The following is a 17718-nucleotide window of genomic DNA, read 5'->3' on the forward strand; positions in this document are numbered from 1 at the left end:
GTGAATAAGATCGAGTATTATAGTATTATGTTATGATGGTAACGATTGTTAGTTTTATTTTGATTTTTGAATTGCTAATATGTTTTGCTCGTTAAATTAATATTGTAATTTTTTATGTTCCTTTTAATCAGCTTACGCATTTGTTAGATGTTGATTGTATGGGGATCACTACCCGGCGTTGATTCTAGTGTAATTTTTTCTTTCCAGGCTTAGACCCTCTTTTCAATAGAAAAAATAATAAGAAAGAAGTAATTGTTGTCCTACAAATTTAGAAGGTAACGGTATTACATATTTTATGTAAATCCCTTATATTTTAACATAACAAACGCATGTAAGTATGTATTTCTCCTATGTATTGTGTACTAGGAAGCACCGACACCTCTTTGTTTAGGCGTGTCGCGGTGTCCAACACGTGTCGGATAGCTCATATCGGTGTCGGAAAAAATTTAATTTTTTCTTTAGTTTGACACTCCTTTGATCGGTGTCCGACACACACTCATATGACATGTGTCGGACAAGTGTCCCAAAAATAATTATTTTTTCTTTGCGTATACTCTCCTTATGCACACATCAGACATATCTACAAGATTAAAGATGTGTAGAAACAACAATATTGATTAATGAGAGATTGAAGACATTACATTTAGATTACGATATTTTTAGTTTTTTTGATTGTGGATGGATAAATAAAGGTAAAACACTATCATATCTTTTTTTAAAACTTTTTTTAAAAAATAACTTGCTCAAATTAAATTTACATGTATATATTTTGATTCTCAATTATATGGTTTCATAAATATGTAGCGGTGTCAGTGTCTTATATTTTTTACATTAGCAGTGTCGCAGTGTCCGTGTCTGTGTCGTGTCGCGGTGTCCGTGTCGGAGTCCGTGCTTCATAGATTGTGTACACAGTACAATGCACTTTTAGAAAGTTCTTTGCAATAGAATCTATTTTGGATTAGCTCTTCATAGAGAATCTAGGGGTGTTTTGTCGTCGAGGGCCATATATTTCTTGTAGGTACTTTAAGATGAAGTCCCACGAGTCAAGATCCTCTCCATTTTTTTTTTGGTTTACAACGAGCTGGTAATCGAATCCATGACCTATAGCGTACTACACAAACCCCTCACCACTAGACCAAACCTAGTGGCTTAGAACATCTCCAATTATTTTTTTTTTGTTTACAATGAGCTGAGAATCGAACCCAAGACCTATAACGTACTACCCAAGCCTCTCACCACTAGACCAAACCTAGGAGCATAGTTCAAGGACCCAAGCCAACAACACTATACCAATCCCAAGTGGTTTTGATCCCTGCAAAAAAGGACAAAACTAACAGATTGCCACGTGGCCCGATTATTGCATACCACATGGCACAAGAAAAGTAATATTTACAAATTTAATTTACTCAAATAAAACAATAATTTTTTATTTGTTTTATTACTATTTTATTGATAAATATTATAAACTTGTGCAGTCTTCACTTTACCAGCGAGCGACGTATACTTCTCCTAGAACTACATCACCACCACCATGTATACTTCTTCTTGGTCACTATCACCACCCATAACCCATAATTTTCTAACCATTTGTTCATAAAACTAGATTGTTTCAGCTTCATCGTCTGATATCTCTCTCTGGTTGTCACCACCAATCTCGCTTTCACAATCTCAGTTGCATGCAAGAACAAAATTTGCGACCAAGAACGAAACTTTACCAATGTTAATTGCAGTAAAGTCTTTCAATTTGAGTTCAAGTTGGGGTTCAATTTAGTTTTCAATCTCAGGTTGCATCTCGATAAAATTGCAGGGACTTAAATCAAAAAGTGATGTAACTGCATGGACTAGTGACATTTTTAAGCCTATTATTATCTATGATCCTATCATTGTCTTATATTTAGAATAATATTAAGGTGATTTGAACCTTGTTTTAATATTTCAAGTCACTTTGAATTTATTTTGTTTTTGGTTTTGGTATTGTTGTAGTAAAATTGTAAAATGATCATTGTTAATAGAGAAGTTTGACAAGGCACGCCAGAATCCTAAGTAACAACTACAAATAATAACCACTCACTTCTCTATATATGGTCAACCAAAACTTGATTGATAAAATGTCCTATTTTTATGCATTTTTCTGTTTCTTGATATATATGATACACATTTAAATAAAACCACATAAGAATTGCTCAACATAAAATCGTTTTTACATATGTAATATCGAGACTCAATGAAATGGATCTTTTAATATGGAATCCCCCACAAATGTAATTCAAGGGAGATGTAATGTTTGTTTTTTATGTACTGAGATGTGATAAAATTGCAAGAGAAAATAGAGGATATAGTAAAGTTTCACAACAATTTACAGCTACTTTAGGTCACTGCTTTCAGTAAGAATTCGAATTCAAGTAACGAGCATCAAGATATGACCAACAGGGTATAACTACCCAATCATTATACATATTCCAAAAGTTAACTAAGGGAATAAAGCGCGAAGCATTCTGGTCCTGCAAATATTATTCGGTAATATAAATGGATTATAATCTTAACCAATTCCTGAGCCATAGCCATTTTCCTTGCGAGGTGCATCAGCTTTTATGCGCTGTGGCCTGACAATTTTGTCAATGATCCCATAGTCAAGGGCCTCTTGTGCATCGAGGTGTAATACCCTTTTCAAGTCTTCGACAATCTGAAGAGAGGCAATAAAAATAAGTTTTCCCGCCAACAAAACTCATTATCAAATTTTAAAATAAACAAGGCTTAACTATACATTTGGTCCCTTACGTTTATTTTAGGTTTCAATTTGGTCCCTTACGTTTAAAAAGTATCAATTTGGTCCCTTACGTTTATTTTAGGTTTCAAGTTGGTCCTTTCCGTCAATTTTGTCACATGTGGCAATCAATTTGCATACGTGGACTGACACGTGGCACTTGGACACGCTGACACGTGTACTGTTCCAACGGTGTTAGTGACAAAACTAACGGAAAGGACTAACTTGAAACTTAAAATAAACGTAAGGGACCAAATTGATACTTTTTAAACGTAAGGGACCAAATTGAAACCTAAAATAAACGTAAGGGACCAAATGTGTAGTTAAGCCAATAAACAACCAGGAAAGAAGGAACTAAGATACACAAAATGGCATAATCATAAAACATATTTGGAATAGAAAAACTGAAAGAGGCTTAGATAATGAAAGGTTGAGTGAACATATATCCTTGTTGAAACAGTGTCAGTTGAATTTGTGCAAAGAAAATCTAATGATTTTTCAAAAACGTTTTTTTATGGTCTTGCAGTGAGTAGGTTCATTGATCAAACAATTATACAGTTATGATATACAAACCATAACAAAAGTTACAAATACTAATTTATCTCCATTATTTCATTTTAAAGTGAACTGACCTTCTCAACAGGATGGCCTGTTTTGCTAGCCAACTCACGGTAAAGGTAATCTCTGATTCTAAGAAGTTCATTTGCTTCATTTTGCATGTCATCAGCCTGAAAGTTTTCATGATGTTAGCATCAAAATTAAAAGCAATCCATTCTTACATAAACAAGGTATTATTGATGACATCAATCTCAGACAAAAGACGTACATACCCGACCACGAGCAACTCCTCCTGGAGTTTGGATAGCAACTCTTGCAAGAGGCATTGCACTACGATAGCCCTTTAATACAACATAACATAAAAATAAATAAATTAATAGATCATCAGAACTATTTTCAGAACCCTAGAGATGACAATAGACTCAATTAGACATGAATGTGACAACAAAGCAGAATATAGCAGAAAGTGGAAGATTGGGAGTAAGATTGTGTTGGAAGTAATGATTGAAAACATAATGAAGTGTTTTATTAATTGTTCTTTCTTCTCATTTAGTTTGCCTTTCCACAATTTCAAACTACAGGACCTGCCAACCTTTTCATTTTACCATACAATCCACATCTGATACTGCTGATAATATGATCATTCATGACAGTTAAGGTCGTGCTATAAATATAATACATGTCAGGTACTCACCTTTGGCGACAGAATATATGATATGATGCAGTCATTTTAAATGTAAACAAATGTCAAGAATGACCCTTAATCGTAGTGGCGGGGGTAATATATAATACAAAAACATCTCTTTTGCATGTAAGTATAAAGTCCATTCAACCTAGGTCATCCTTAATTATATTGAGAATGTAAATCTCTAACCAACCCCTTATCATAGACTCATAGTTAATCTTTAATTGTATTAATAAATGCAAATCTCTAACCATACAAACCTGTACTATGACAAGTTTAAATTCTACAAGTTGTATTAAGTATTAACAAACAGTGAGATAATACAACACCTTATCTCCAGCTGCAAGAAGAAATGCTGCAAGATTATAAGCTTGGCCAAGACAATGAGTGGCTATAGGAGACTGCAAGCTCTGCATGGTATCATAGAGAGCCATGCATGGCGTAAGCTGCAAATATTGAAAGTTTGAGCGAGTTAAATACCTAATAATCAAACGGAACATGAAGCAAGAAACGGGAAGGATTTAATTATTGATCACCTAACACAATAACACTAGAATCATTACTTACATCCCCGCCAAGACCATTAATGAACAAATAGAGCTTCTCCTTGTTATCTACAGTGTCGAGATACAGCATAGTTGCCAATATTTGATTACTAAATTCTTCATTTATGTTTTGTCCAATGAAGACAATACGTTCTCGGTACTGCATCAAATAATGCACTAGTTCTTTTTAGAAATTAATAACTTCATAAAAAGACAAAAATGAAAAAGAACACGAGGTTCACTTGTGATCCACGACTACATCACAAAGTAAATCAATATCTTTTAGATAAGTGTACAATTAATAATATATATCAAGATGTAACAACTTACAAGGGCATTCCATAAATCAACCCATTGATAAGTTCTTTCACCAGGTGTTCTATAGGCGACTCTAGGAGTGCCCATGGGCATCATGAAAAATTGTGCCCTTACTGATTTTTTATTACCATACCTGAAAACATAAAAAAGTTGACACTTCTTGCATCAGTCTGTGTATGCGATGATATATAACTTTCACTAAAAACTCTTCTAGTCCCCTATGAAGTCTGACATATAGATTGTTCCCAAGTGCCATAAACCATGTTTTTATCCATACTTTTGTTGTTGGTCAAAGATTATTAAAATTAAACAAAAAATAAAAAATAATGCTCTTCACAAATATCACATTTGTCATTAAAAAAGAGGACTGCTAAACCATCACTCACGATTTCTAGGTAACCAATTAAAATCTCTCCTGGCCGGAAAACACGCATTAATATTTTGCCACGTTATCACTTATACCTTTGTTATCCCATTTCTCGCGACAAATATCACTTTCCTTATAAAAAAAACTACTTATAATATACAATATCATGGTATATCCGCCATGAACCTGATTGCGGTTTAGAATTGCCCGCTAATCTGAAAATAATAATAATAACACTAATAAAGATTGCTTCAAGCATCTAGGACAAAAATGCATTGAATTTCATTTCATCAAATAAAAACAATGCATTGGAGTAAAACCATTCAGTTTTCCCTACAGGTTTCCCAACGGAGATTAGTCAGTGCTAAAGGCTGTGGAAATTTCATACATATATCATAAAAATAACAAATTTTCTTTATTAATTTCATGAAAAGATGTCAGTTGCAAGTGTATAGCTCCAGTTACATAATCAATTACTTGCTGAAACAAAATTGAGATTATAAAAGTAGAAACCCAAATCCAAAAGATTATAATTTCCGCAACCAATTAGAAAAATAAGATTAAAAAAATTACCGGGAATTGAGAGCCTTGTGAACTTTACCGAAAAACTGAGCGTTAGATGAAATCGAAGACGCTGCAAAAGGATCTGCAATTGAAAATGGGTGAGTGAAAAACAAGAAAAAGAGATGAAATTGAATAAGAAGAAAGAAGTGTGCACACGTTGAGATTGGAGTTTCAATCCGGAGTAGAGTTTAGTGAAAACACTGCAATGAAAAAAGAGGAAAAAACACGGTGAAAATTAGTTGAAATTGAAATGAATAATAATATGTGGGAAGTGAATTTTGAAGAAGAAGAAGATTGTGGCTGACCTAGGAGGAGAATGAACACGAGGTGTTGAAACGGTCGTGTAGGGTGCGACCGCCATGTTGAGATGAACGACGATGGGTGGAAATGGAAGAAGAGGATAGGGGATGGAGTTTTGTATATTTCGAAACTTCAGCAAGGAGTAAAGTGTCATTTTGACATGTTTATTTAAGGAAAAACTGAGTTTTTTTAGTGGAAAAAAAATAATTTTTTTTGACAATTGGAAAAACTATTTCTTAGTTACATTATTTTTTGGTAAACCAAAAATATCCTCCGCGCGTAACTGCAGAGACTAATTCTCTCGAGGTAATTGAGATCTATATAAGGGGTTGACCTCTTCCAACAAATGCTTCTCCATATGCACCGACTAGGAATCGAACCCAAACCAAATGGTTACGGGGCTAAGTATCTACCACTTGTGTCACACTATGTTGGTTAGTTACATTTTATTTACTCGGCCAAATTTTGGATTGCCGATCTTCATTCTCCTGAAAAATCGAGGGTTAATACATATGAAAGAAGAGTGTATTCCACGAGTTGTTTGTTTGATAGTTATGGCGGTATTGACTTGGGACCTGAGAGTGTGATCTTCCTTAAGGTCTCAAGTTCGATTATAATTTAGTTTCTTCAAAAAAAAAAAAAAAAAGATAAAGATCAGGTATCCAAGACATTAAGGCTCTGTTTGGAAAAATTAAGCTATAAGCTAGCTTATAGCTGATAGCTGAAAAACTATTTGGTAGAAATTAAAGTGTTTGGTAAAATTAACTTTTAAAATAATTGATAAATATAAAAAGACATGCATAGTGGTTAGTTTTTCTAGGGTAGTTTTTTATTTTATAAAAAAATAAATAAATTAAATTAAAGGTTGCAAATGGAAAAAACGGTAAAAACTATAAGCTATAAGCTCAAACGCTATTTGAAATACCATCTCAAAAAAAAAAACTATAAGGTAATGAGAAAAACTTTTTACCAAACACATTTATTTTTTTAAAACAAGCTTATAAGCTAGTCCAATAAGCTATAAGCTAGCTTATTGGACTTACCAAACACACCTTAAGTTCAAATGGTTAATGAGTTCTCCCTAAGATGAATCATTCAGGAGAACTCGAGTTCACTCTGGATTATCGGGGGCTTCATTCCCCTAAGAATCACAAGGTTAAAAAAAAAAAGATTGCGAAATTAAGATATGATAGAGACATTAATGTTCAACTAACAATGAATTGATTTAAGTGGTAAAAAATTTAAACTCTTTGAGGCTCTGTTTGGTACAAAATAGCTGATAGTTGATAAGCTAACTTATAGCGAATAACTTATAAGCTAGTTTTTAACTTATACAAATAAACTAGGGGATTGAATTTATAATGTTTGGTAAAATTATCAACTAGCTTATATGATCAATCCATGATTGGTAGAGCTTATTTAAGTAAGAGGAGCATATGGAGTTTAAGACCCTTCCGAGTTATGATCATATTAACCAGTAACCACAACCAAGGAGTCTAGAGGATGAATATTTAAGAGTTCAAGATGTCATTCTTCAATCTTCATCCTTAAATAAGCATTTTCAACAGAACCGTTGTAGTATCATGCTACATTCTTCAACAAATTTTAAATAGCATTTCACCTTCATCATTTATTTTTGGTACAATGATAAGTACGGCAAAAACAGAAACAAAAATCGCACAATAAAACAGATTTAAGAATAACAATGTACAGACACGGATGTTTTATTGTCCAACAAACCGAAACACCGGCGACTGCAGACCTAGAGTACAAGTTAGTCCATAATAGACCGTTAAATATGGGAAATAATTAGCTACTCTCATTTGCACATGTCTGGCAGCTCACTTCTAGAAAGCATTCCACAAAACAAGCAATCAACACCAACTAATCATAATCATCGTCCAACGATGTGTAGATCAACCTGCAGGAAAACGCAAATGAAAGAATCGTAAGTTAATGACGCATCATTTTGATGAATATGAAGCCTTCTTTCAAGTCACATACCAAAACAAGGAGAGGAATAGGATAAATATTAGATAGAAGAGTTTGAACAGCCGTTGCTTCTTTTCCGAAGCTAGCATGTTGAATATCTCTGTAACATCAACCAAATGCTTTCCTTGCCTATACCTGATTAAAGTAATAAAAAAAAAGTAATTGTTAGGACCAAACATTACAGATACAACATAGGACACATAATATGACACGAAAATGGCGATACTACAAATTTAAAATAACAGAACACAACACACTTGTGATACATTGTGTTATAAATCTTTTATCTAACTATCACTGTATTGCCATCTGTATTAGTATACAAGTTCAGTTCAAAACAAAAACGTAACTACAAATAGCAGTATCAAGGGTCTGTGAAATGAATGATGTTAATATATCGCACACAAATATCACTATACTTTTGAGTTGAATGTGCTTCTTTGGTCTCGAATGCTTTAAAGTTGTAGCAACAATAATAGGTCATTTTTGGCTTAAAGTTACTAACTCAGACATCAAACATTTCCCTCAAGGAACCATGGATGAGATTTAAGAACCAACAAATACATCTAAAACTGTAGCCTGCTTAGCAATTACACAAACATGATTTTAAATAGCAATGCATGTTGCAATTGCAAGTTCAAGGTTTTCTGGCATCCATGATCAATTGCAGCTGCATTGCATCAGCTATTGCGTTGGATTTTAGACTTGCAGTGTAACCAAGACCACAATTACAGTTATTGCGTTGGTTTTTCATTTTGTGTCATGCAACCATCTGTGGATAATATTATTCTCACGGCTTTTGCTGGTTTGCAATACTAAGGATGTTAATGGTTGAGGTTCAAACTGCACTAATGAACCTTAATTAATCCTCTAGTTTTATAAATTAAACAATGTCATACGACCGTATAAAACAGAACTGAACTGCCCTCCTGATTTGTTGAATACTTTTAATTCTTACAAAAATTAAATCAATTTTATGATTTGATCTTCACATAAACTCAGTAATACAGGTAAATGAGTGATAGAAGATCAAGTGAAGACTCTGAGGTTTCGTCAAAAAATAAACCAATTTGTGGCTTTCTCATACTAGACAAACACTGATAAACTTATGTGAGACTCTTAACACACCCCTCACGTCCAAGACTAGACACTTGGAGTGTGACCTGAGTAGCCCGATACCTGATAGCAGCCCGACCAATGGATTTGATAAAGACTCTAATACCATATTAGAATCAGGGTTGGGTCTAACTCATCCTTAGAAAACTGACTTGTAAGATGAAGATTTTTCCCACTTATAAACTTATGTTCAGGCCGTATCTCGTCCAATGTGGAACTCTTAACAAAACCAAACCAAGCTAAACCAAACAACGGAATGGAAAAAGACCTGCCAAATTATTGAAAATCGGGAGAAACAGTTTGGTCTGATTGTCTCAACACTCCTACACTCTACTTAAAATGAACAATAAAGCAAAGACCAAATACTCAAATCCTCATTCTATACCAAACTACTGTCCACAGATGAATGCTTCCCCCGGGTAGAATTTTCTTAGAAACAAAACATTTAGTAATCATTGGTAGCAAAAAAATGCTTAGCAACTCCATGAAGCATAAACCAACAAATGCATTATAGCTATCAAAATGGTTTATCTTATATACAATCAATGAGTTAAACTTCACCAGGAAATCACAATAGTACATTTCTACAATGCCAAATAATGCAAATATCCAAATTTCTAGCTCAAACTACCAATTATTGCAGACAGTGACTATTTTCTATTAGATCCTTTATTGATAATAAACTTGGAGGGCTTATATCTAGATTTGATAGAAAACTTACAATCTCACATTATAGTAGACGTAAGGAGCGCAGAACAGTGACATTATCCAGTGTCCTGTGACAAGGTAGAAGCAGCAAAGGACACCTAATGTAATATACTCAGGCAAAACGACTTTGTTTATTCGAGATGTAGAATCATAAGGATTTATATAATCAAATTCAAGGTCTGCCAGGCACATTAACTGTAAGAAATGTAAAACTAGGTCAGCATATTAAGAGCCAAAACACAAAAACACATTATGCCAGTATTGTGAATAACAACAACATAAAGGAAACTCCAAGAATTGCTCATCAAGACATGAGAACATATAACCATAAGAAATGGTAATTGCTCAGAATCCCCCCATCCACCGGAAAATGTCTTCCGGTAGTATAATTCTTACCCTTTTAAAAAATTAGATTAAACATGCATAATGGCAAAAATGTGAAACTTCTCACTTAGTTCCTTAATTTTAAAACAGATAGATTCTAGAGAAACCATTAGGATTAGCTTTTTAGGGTTAAAAATGATTTATTTTTTTTACAAAATAATTTTCTAAAAAATCATAACAAACACTACTAAAATGATAAAAATAGATTTTTTTTAAAGAAAAAAGTAGATTTAATCTAAAACAAACGCACCCTATATCTACTATAAACTCTAACAAAAGTATAAGATTCTCCTAAACCATTAGCTCAACTCAATTCAATTCCTAAGCATGTTCTGTTCAAAATATGAATTGAATTAAGGTGAAACTTTATTGCATGTACGAAATTACTGAATTAGCATATTAGTAACATATAAACCCAATAACCCAATTGAATGGTTGTGGTAAAAAACAAAGCTTTATATAAGTTGACTTTTAAGAGTAGAAAAAGAATAAGAAAAAAGCATGGATTTTGAACCTGGTAAATGACGAGTACAATTAAGGCAATAAGGGCGAAGAAGGAGAAGAGCCACGCAAATAGATCAGCCATATTCTCCTTCTATCTTAGTTAGTGCAATGAGTGCATTCGTATGATGACGCGATCAGAATTGCGTACGATAGCAGCTAGGAAGGGGTCGTGCGCAGAACAGAGAACAGAAGAAGAAGAAGAAGAAGAAACAACCTATGAGGATCGGTGTACTTACTACTAGGTGAAGCTAAGAATCATTTGCCAAAACCCCTTTAGTTTTGTGTACTTTATTAGGGGTGTACGTGTGACGGTTTTGGTTGGATTTGACGAAAACCTGAATCACATGGGTATTTTGGATTAGATCAAGTAAAATAACCACCGGTTATAACATTGAGTCGAGTTGGATAAATCCACTAATTTTCGGGTTGGACTGGGTTGGATCGTGGGTTACCTAAATTATTTTTCTATTTTTTTAATATTAAATATTTAAATGAAAACTCATCATTTTTTCCATAAAAATAAGTTAAATAACTCACTGATTGTATTTTCTTGGTAAATATCGTAACTTTATTTCACTATTAAAAATAGTGCAACAAATTATCATATTTATTTATAAAAATTATTCAATCTTTTTATTTTTTTAAAAATAGTGCGATGAATTATTCAATCTTTTTATTTTCTTAAAAAGTAGTATAACTTATTTTCACTATAAAAATATTTAACGATTAAATGACAAAACCTTTAGTATTTTTACAAAAAATATTTCAAAAAAACATAACATTAGTGGGTTAGTGAGTTTTTTTTGGGTTTGGTCCGGTTTTACCCAGAACCCGATTTTTTTATGAGTTTTTCACTTTTGAAATCCATATCCACCCAATTGCCCGATCCAACCCACTTTTTTGGGTTGGATTGGGTGGTTTGACCGGGTTTCCCAATTTATGTACACCCCTACTTTATGTTATCATTTTTTTTGTACAAATTATTTAATTCTCCCTTCTTCTTTTTTTGACAAAATTATTTAATTTTCCCTATTTTTCAAAAAAAATTTAAATAAATGCATACATAAGTTCAAGTGTGTTTAGCTCAATCGGCATGAACATCGCATAATATGTGCAGGAGCTCGGGTTCGGGACACTCCAGTTATTCATATTTAAGGTAGATTTTCTAGCCACTAGACTACTTGACCAAACAAATAAAATAAATGCATACAACATGAAACATCCTTAAAATGATACTAGTTCACCATCAAATACATTCATCCTACCACAATCGTTAGTTAGTTTAATGGTAATTAGCGTTGGACTTGATAGGAAGAACACAGATCGATCATCCGCGATTGCAATCTTAAGGGAGATGGAACAACTTGATAACAGAACAGACTCATCAATCAGATTAAATGATCTAGTAAGCTGGATACGATGGTGAAAACCATAAAATAAAAAAAATACATTCCTCCTACCATTAAATAATGGGTGATGTTAATTATTGCCCCATAGTCAACGGTTAAGCAAACCATGTTTCAAGAACTCCGGCTCCGACAATATGTGAGATCCTTAATAACTAAGTTAAGCTCACGTGGACATTAATGTTAATGTCTTTTAAATTTTATTTTTGGTCCCAATACAATTATCAAATTTTGTGTTTGATCCCTATAAAAAAATTTGGTCCCCTACAAATTTTTTATGCATGCGGTTTTAGTCTCCATTACTTTTAAAAAAATTTAAAATTGTTTAATTATCGTTAAACTTTTATATTTTTGAATATTATTTTTTAAAATGAGAAGAATTAAATATGAATTTTTAAATTCTAAAACATAAAGATAAAATTAACGAAAATCTTGATTGAAAAATTAAATTGAGTGTTTTTTTTCGATGAACTTTTTTATAATATTCTAACCATATTGTAAAATAATCATTAAAAAATACACATTGATTTAATAGATGAGACTAAAACTATGTGAATAATTTTATATGAATCAAAGCATGCTATTTTTTAACTATTGTGATTTCAGTTTTTCATTTATAATTAAAAATATAGTTCTTTAATTTTTGAAAGTTAAGAAAAACCACATCATTGAGTTTTAGAGTTTATTTTTGAAAGTTTAAAAAAGAACCACATCATTGAATTTTAGAGTTTATTGTTGATGTGTTGTTTAATTAAACAACAATTTTTTTTGGAAGAAATTTAAATAACGAATTCATAAGTCAAGAAAAATTGTGTAAAAAAAAACATACGTGAAAATTAATACAGGAATTAAATTTATGAAAGTCCCATAAATATAGCTCAAATGGTAGCTATCAGAGACATTATTGGAGTGACCGGGGTTCGAACCCCGAATTTAACATTTCTCAATATTTAAATGTATGAGTCTAGCCACTAGACTACTTTATTACTTTATTTTCATGTTATTAAACTATTGTTTTGAGAAACAAAATGCAAAATATTTAAAATTATATTTGATAAATTGGTGAAAAAAACAAGCTAAGTTTAAATTCTATGCAGAGGAAATAAATAAAGAAGGAACAATGAGAATCGTCTATAAAAGAGAAGGTTCCATCAGAGCAATTATTTGCAATTTCAAGATTAACCTTTTTAAAGATATGACCTTTTAATTTTAGTTTCATATGGCGGATAAGTGGTACATTAGGGTGTGTTGCAACTATTTGAAGAAGTGGCAAATCTGAGTTTTTTTTTGTTTGTTTTCACCCTATGGTTTCTAGAGAAAGGGGACCTTAGTAGTCCAGAGTTCGGGGCGAGTTCTGACATCAAGTGGTTCCAGTCCCCTCCCAAATGTAGTTTCGGGGGATCGAACCATGATCCTCCATACCAAGTTCAGCGCCAATCACCACTGAACCAACTAACATTTGGTTTATTTTGTTGTAAATATTATTATTTTTTGAAGATTTTTTATTTTTTTTAAAAAGAAACTATACGAGTGAATTTTTTTTAAAAAGAAACTATACGAGTGATTTTTAAACTACGAGTGAAGTTATTTGAATATCCGTGCAATTAAAATAAAGACTTGCTTAATTGAAAATTTGAACATATTTGATATAATAATCATGTCAAGTGTCAACCGCGATAACGTTTGAGAAAATATGGATTATTGACGAAGCCAAGATAATAATATCCCGAAATTACTTCCTTTGTTTCATTAAAAAAATAAATTACTTCCATATCAATTTCACCTTAAAAGTCGAAGTTCTTGAACCATAACTTTGCAATAAAAAAAGAAATATTATTAAGTAACTTTATTAACTTCAGTAACAAGTAATTTCCATGTTACCAATTTTGGTCCTCCGTAATTGACATCATTCATATTTGAACTACATAAAAGGTGTGATGTACTAAAAAAACTCCACTCATCTACTATGGAATATTGCACTGTATATAATGAGTAATTAATCGTAATAATTAGACAGTGTTATAATCATTATTATGCATGTTTGTTTAGGCAAATATCATGCACTAATCGGTACAAAGGTTTGTTCCTATCGTTTCAATCCATTATTACATTTATATATAGTAAATAATAACAGCACAAATCAAGAGATATATTTCCTTAAATAATAATAGCATTTTAATTCAAATCTTAAATAAATAACCCTTCCTCAAGCCCCCTCTTTTCATCAAACCCACATATATATAGATCCATAAAAAACAGGTCTAAATAATTTCTTCTCCTTTTTGTATATCATGGCAGGAGCCTCTAATCAATCTTCGGCCACTTCCGAAAGTATTTCCAACAAAGTTTGTGAAGACGAGAACAATGTCAACAACGATGAGGTGACAATGAAGGGTAAGGAAGTTTTAATATCTGAACAACATCAACCTTTGAAAAGCAATACCGACTTGCTTCTTGAATTCGTCAAGCTCTCTAATGATGATTCGATTCCTAGGTCGAATGTGCGGGAACATGATTTTTTTACCCCCTCGAAGGACTTGGGGGAGAGTTCATCTTCATTACCTTGGGCTAATAATAAGCCCAAGCCCAACAATGAAGAGAACACAAAAGAAAAATCTTCTGATTCGAGAAGTGATTTCTCTTGCAACTTTTGCAAGAGACAGTTTTCTTCTTCGCAAGCTTTAGGAGGGCACCAAAATGCTCATAAGCGTGAACGCGCATTTGCAAAGCATCACCAAGAGATTCAAAATGGTTTTGGTACCCCTCACTATCCTTTTCCTTACTACACAAGTTATCCAAGTCTTTCTTCATCTAATTATGGAATTGGATCTTATAATAAAGCACTTGGAATTAGGACAGACTCCATGATTCAAAAGCCAAATTATTCGTGGACGCCACCTCCTTATAGGTTCGGTTCAACTCCTAAGTGGACACCAATGCAAGAGATGATGAGAAACTTTTCTTCACTTGATAGATTGAAGATTGAGAGTCTTAATGCAAATAATGAAAAAAGTACACCTAATAATATGATGAAATTAGATGTTGGAGAGTCTTCTAGAAATGTTGATACGAAGTCAAATTCAGACGTCGACAAGTCAACTGTGGTTGCCGATGGTAGTGATCATCGTGATACGAATAAGAAAGAAGCCTCCGATTCTATATCTACTGGGCTTGATTTGTCACTTAAGCTTTGAAGTTTTCCATGCTTATCAATGTCCTTTTTCTAATCTATAAGTTTACTCTCTAATTTATGTTTTGTTTTTGGTTTAAACTCTCTGATTTATTAGGTTATTATAGTTATACCTTTTTTGTAATTTTTATTATAATTATAATTTTATATATAGGGGCATTGATTGATTTGTGTTTTGATTTTCCATGTGGTAGATTTGATATCTGAAATTATTTTAACCAACATAATGAACAAATGACATATTCTGATCCTCCCAATCTCCTATAGTGCAGTGGTGCAGCATTTTTTTTACAACCTAACATAAATTATGTTTAGCAGAAGATGTTAGTTACTTGCAATGTGATGAATTTTTTTCTTCTTGCAACGTGACGATTTAAGGTTCAAGAAAATGCAATTCAGTATCTGATATTATCTCAAATAAAAAGATTTGCTGCAGAGTTTTGGAGATCCAAACTCTCTTATAACCGTTGCAAGTACTACTACAAAAATCATAAATTTTATATTTATTTGAAAACTAGAAGAGTAACAATACTCATCGTCATCGATACAAAAGGTTTCCTTACCTATAGTCTAGACAAATAGACAGGTGAAATTTTGTGCAGAATGTTAATTAGTAATAAGTGATTAATTTTAAGCAGATCATGACAGCAATATTGGAGGCACTACCACTACAGCCGCGCACAACAGCAGAAACAAAGACTTGACAATAGACTGGTGCAGCAGAAGCAGAGGCATGACAACAGGATGCAACAACAGAAGCTGAGGTTTTTCCGCAGATTGTGATAGCAGCAGTGGAGGCACAAACAGTAGTCCAGGAGACTTTGAATATTAATTAATCAAAACTGTCTGTCCGATTAGTTTTATTAGAAGACACAGACAAACCTTGTTGCTCACACTCTTGCACGGGCGTCAAAGTCTTATGATAATTCTCAAGTCTTTAATGTTGTTCTAACTTGTATTACAAGAAAATAGGTTTATTCCAATCAAAATAAATTTTCATATAATTCCATAAAATTCTCTACAACAGAAGTGATATGGCTATGTCTTAATTTATAACAGAAAAGGGACTAAAATCATCCAAGGAAATGCAGAATCCATTGCCATATTCTCTTTCTGAGTGCACGAAGAAACAAGTGGCGCAGGCTTTAAGCAGAGAAAGAAATTCCTTGACTCCAATTCTGCTAACTTCTCGTCCCGCTTCAAACCTGCACCAATGAAAAGTGTGAAAATGAGAACAAATTAATGTTGGGTGATGAGGGTGCAGCCGGGGATCATCTACAGTGGACTCATAGCAACTATCTGATATATACCACTTTTGGGTCATGAGGGGACAACCCGGGCATCATCCACATTGGATTCAGATCAACTATACAAGTGAGTTTGACACCACATCTTTATCAAAAACCTTAACGCATTAAGTTTATGGATCTCAACTTTCACTTTTTAAAGCAATTTGTACTTAACTAATCTCACACTTGTCATAACAAATAAACCATTCATAATGAAAAACATGGCATTTCAGCTCAAAACATAGAAATTAAGGTTAAGAGAGTTCATTACTTTGGAAAGTGAATTTTGAGTAGTGAAGGTCGTAAAACTTCCAATCATTGTTCTTCAAAATTGGCCTCCTCTTTTCCTTCTCATAAAACACCAACGCTGTCTTTATCAAATCTTCAACTGTATCCTCCGGCAACATCAACACCTGAATTGCGCCCAAACTATTCTCAATTGTCACCTTCAGTAGCAGTTTCGGTGGCCGAAGAACATAGTCAACATTAGTTTGTATGTTCGGCATCAGAGGAGTCGAGACAAATCGGCGATCAACAATGCCAGAGTGTTTCTCCGGCATTGAGTTGTGGAGTTTGCGGCAAGAATTCAACGGGGTCTTACCGGAGAATTTTCTCCGATGACCCTGTGGCGGAGAAGTCATGCTTATAAGGATAAGAATTTTTGCTTTTGTTAGTTTTCCTTGTGTTGTTTGGTTTAGCACTGGTTAAGGATTTTGTGTAATGTTTTTGGAACTTATAAGAAGCAAAAGTTATAACAGAACAAATAATTGAAGTTTGGTTGGTTATGGTTAGGAAGCTTCTGAGAAAGTTAAGGGATTTTTAGCTTTTGTATGAGAAATTGTCCTGGAAAGTGGTGGAGTTTTAACGTTACTTTAGAGAGGATACATACACTTACACTATAGTGTCATTTTGTTAAGTTACTTTAAGTAGTGGATTTTTTACCAGACAATTATATTCTAGTATCAGCATGAACAAATAAAACTAGTAATCCAAGGACAAGTAGCCACAACTTTTCCTCCCCTGTGGCG

General features: G+C 33.1%; 4 protein-coding genes across 4 annotated transcripts; 1 reads left to right on the top strand and 3 right to left on the bottom strand.

Moving 5' to 3' along the window:
- Positions 1 to 2314: 2314 nt before the first annotated feature.
- Positions 2315 to 6258, bottom strand: LOC123887247 (ATP-dependent Clp protease proteolytic subunit-related protein 2, chloroplastic). The gene is made up of 9 exons (XM_045936527.1): positions 6107 to 6258; positions 5958 to 6001; positions 5811 to 5883; positions 4883 to 5003; positions 4575 to 4712; positions 4337 to 4453; positions 3595 to 3663; positions 3397 to 3492; positions 2315 to 2683 (listed from the first exon to the last, which is right to left on the bottom strand). Exons 1-9 carry the CDS (start codon positions 6253 to 6255, stop codon positions 2540 to 2542), a joined length of 951 nt encoding a protein of 316 aa, XP_045792483.1. The 5' UTR covers positions 6256 to 6258; the 3' UTR covers positions 2315 to 2539.
- Positions 6259 to 7695: 1437 nt separating this feature from the next.
- On the bottom strand, positions 7696 to 11120 carry LOC123887248 (protein cornichon homolog 4-like). The gene is made up of 4 exons (XM_045936528.1): positions 10816 to 11120; positions 9931 to 10112; positions 8106 to 8228; positions 7696 to 8022 (listed from the first exon to the last, which is right to left on the bottom strand). The coding sequence occupies exons 1-4, from the start codon at positions 10885 to 10887 to the stop codon at positions 7986 to 7988; spliced, it is 414 nt and encodes a 137-aa protein (XP_045792484.1). The 5' UTR covers positions 10888 to 11120; the 3' UTR covers positions 7696 to 7985.
- Positions 11121 to 14502: 3382 nt separating this feature from the next.
- LOC123886838 (zinc finger protein 3-like) lies at positions 14503 to 15405 on the top strand. Its single transcript, XM_045936117.1, has one exon. The coding sequence runs from the start codon at positions 14503 to 14505 to the stop codon at positions 15403 to 15405; it is 903 nt and encodes a 300-aa protein (XP_045792073.1).
- Positions 15406 to 15875: 470 nt separating this feature from the next.
- On the bottom strand, positions 15876 to 17419 carry LOC123887249. Its single transcript, XM_045936529.1, has 2 exons — positions 16962 to 17419; positions 15876 to 16606 (listed from the first exon to the last, which is right to left on the bottom strand). The coding sequence occupies exons 1-2, from the start codon at positions 17329 to 17331 to the stop codon at positions 16452 to 16454; spliced, it is 525 nt and encodes a 174-aa protein (XP_045792485.1). The 5' UTR covers positions 17332 to 17419; the 3' UTR covers positions 15876 to 16451.
- Positions 17420 to 17718: the final 299 nt, after the last annotated feature.

Source organism: Trifolium pratense, linkage group LG5 (assembly GCF_020283565.1).
Source record: "Trifolium pratense cultivar HEN17-A07 linkage group LG5, ARS_RC_1.1, whole genome shotgun sequence".
Classification (NCBI taxonomy): domain Eukaryota; kingdom Viridiplantae; phylum Streptophyta; class Magnoliopsida; order Fabales; family Fabaceae; genus Trifolium; species Trifolium pratense.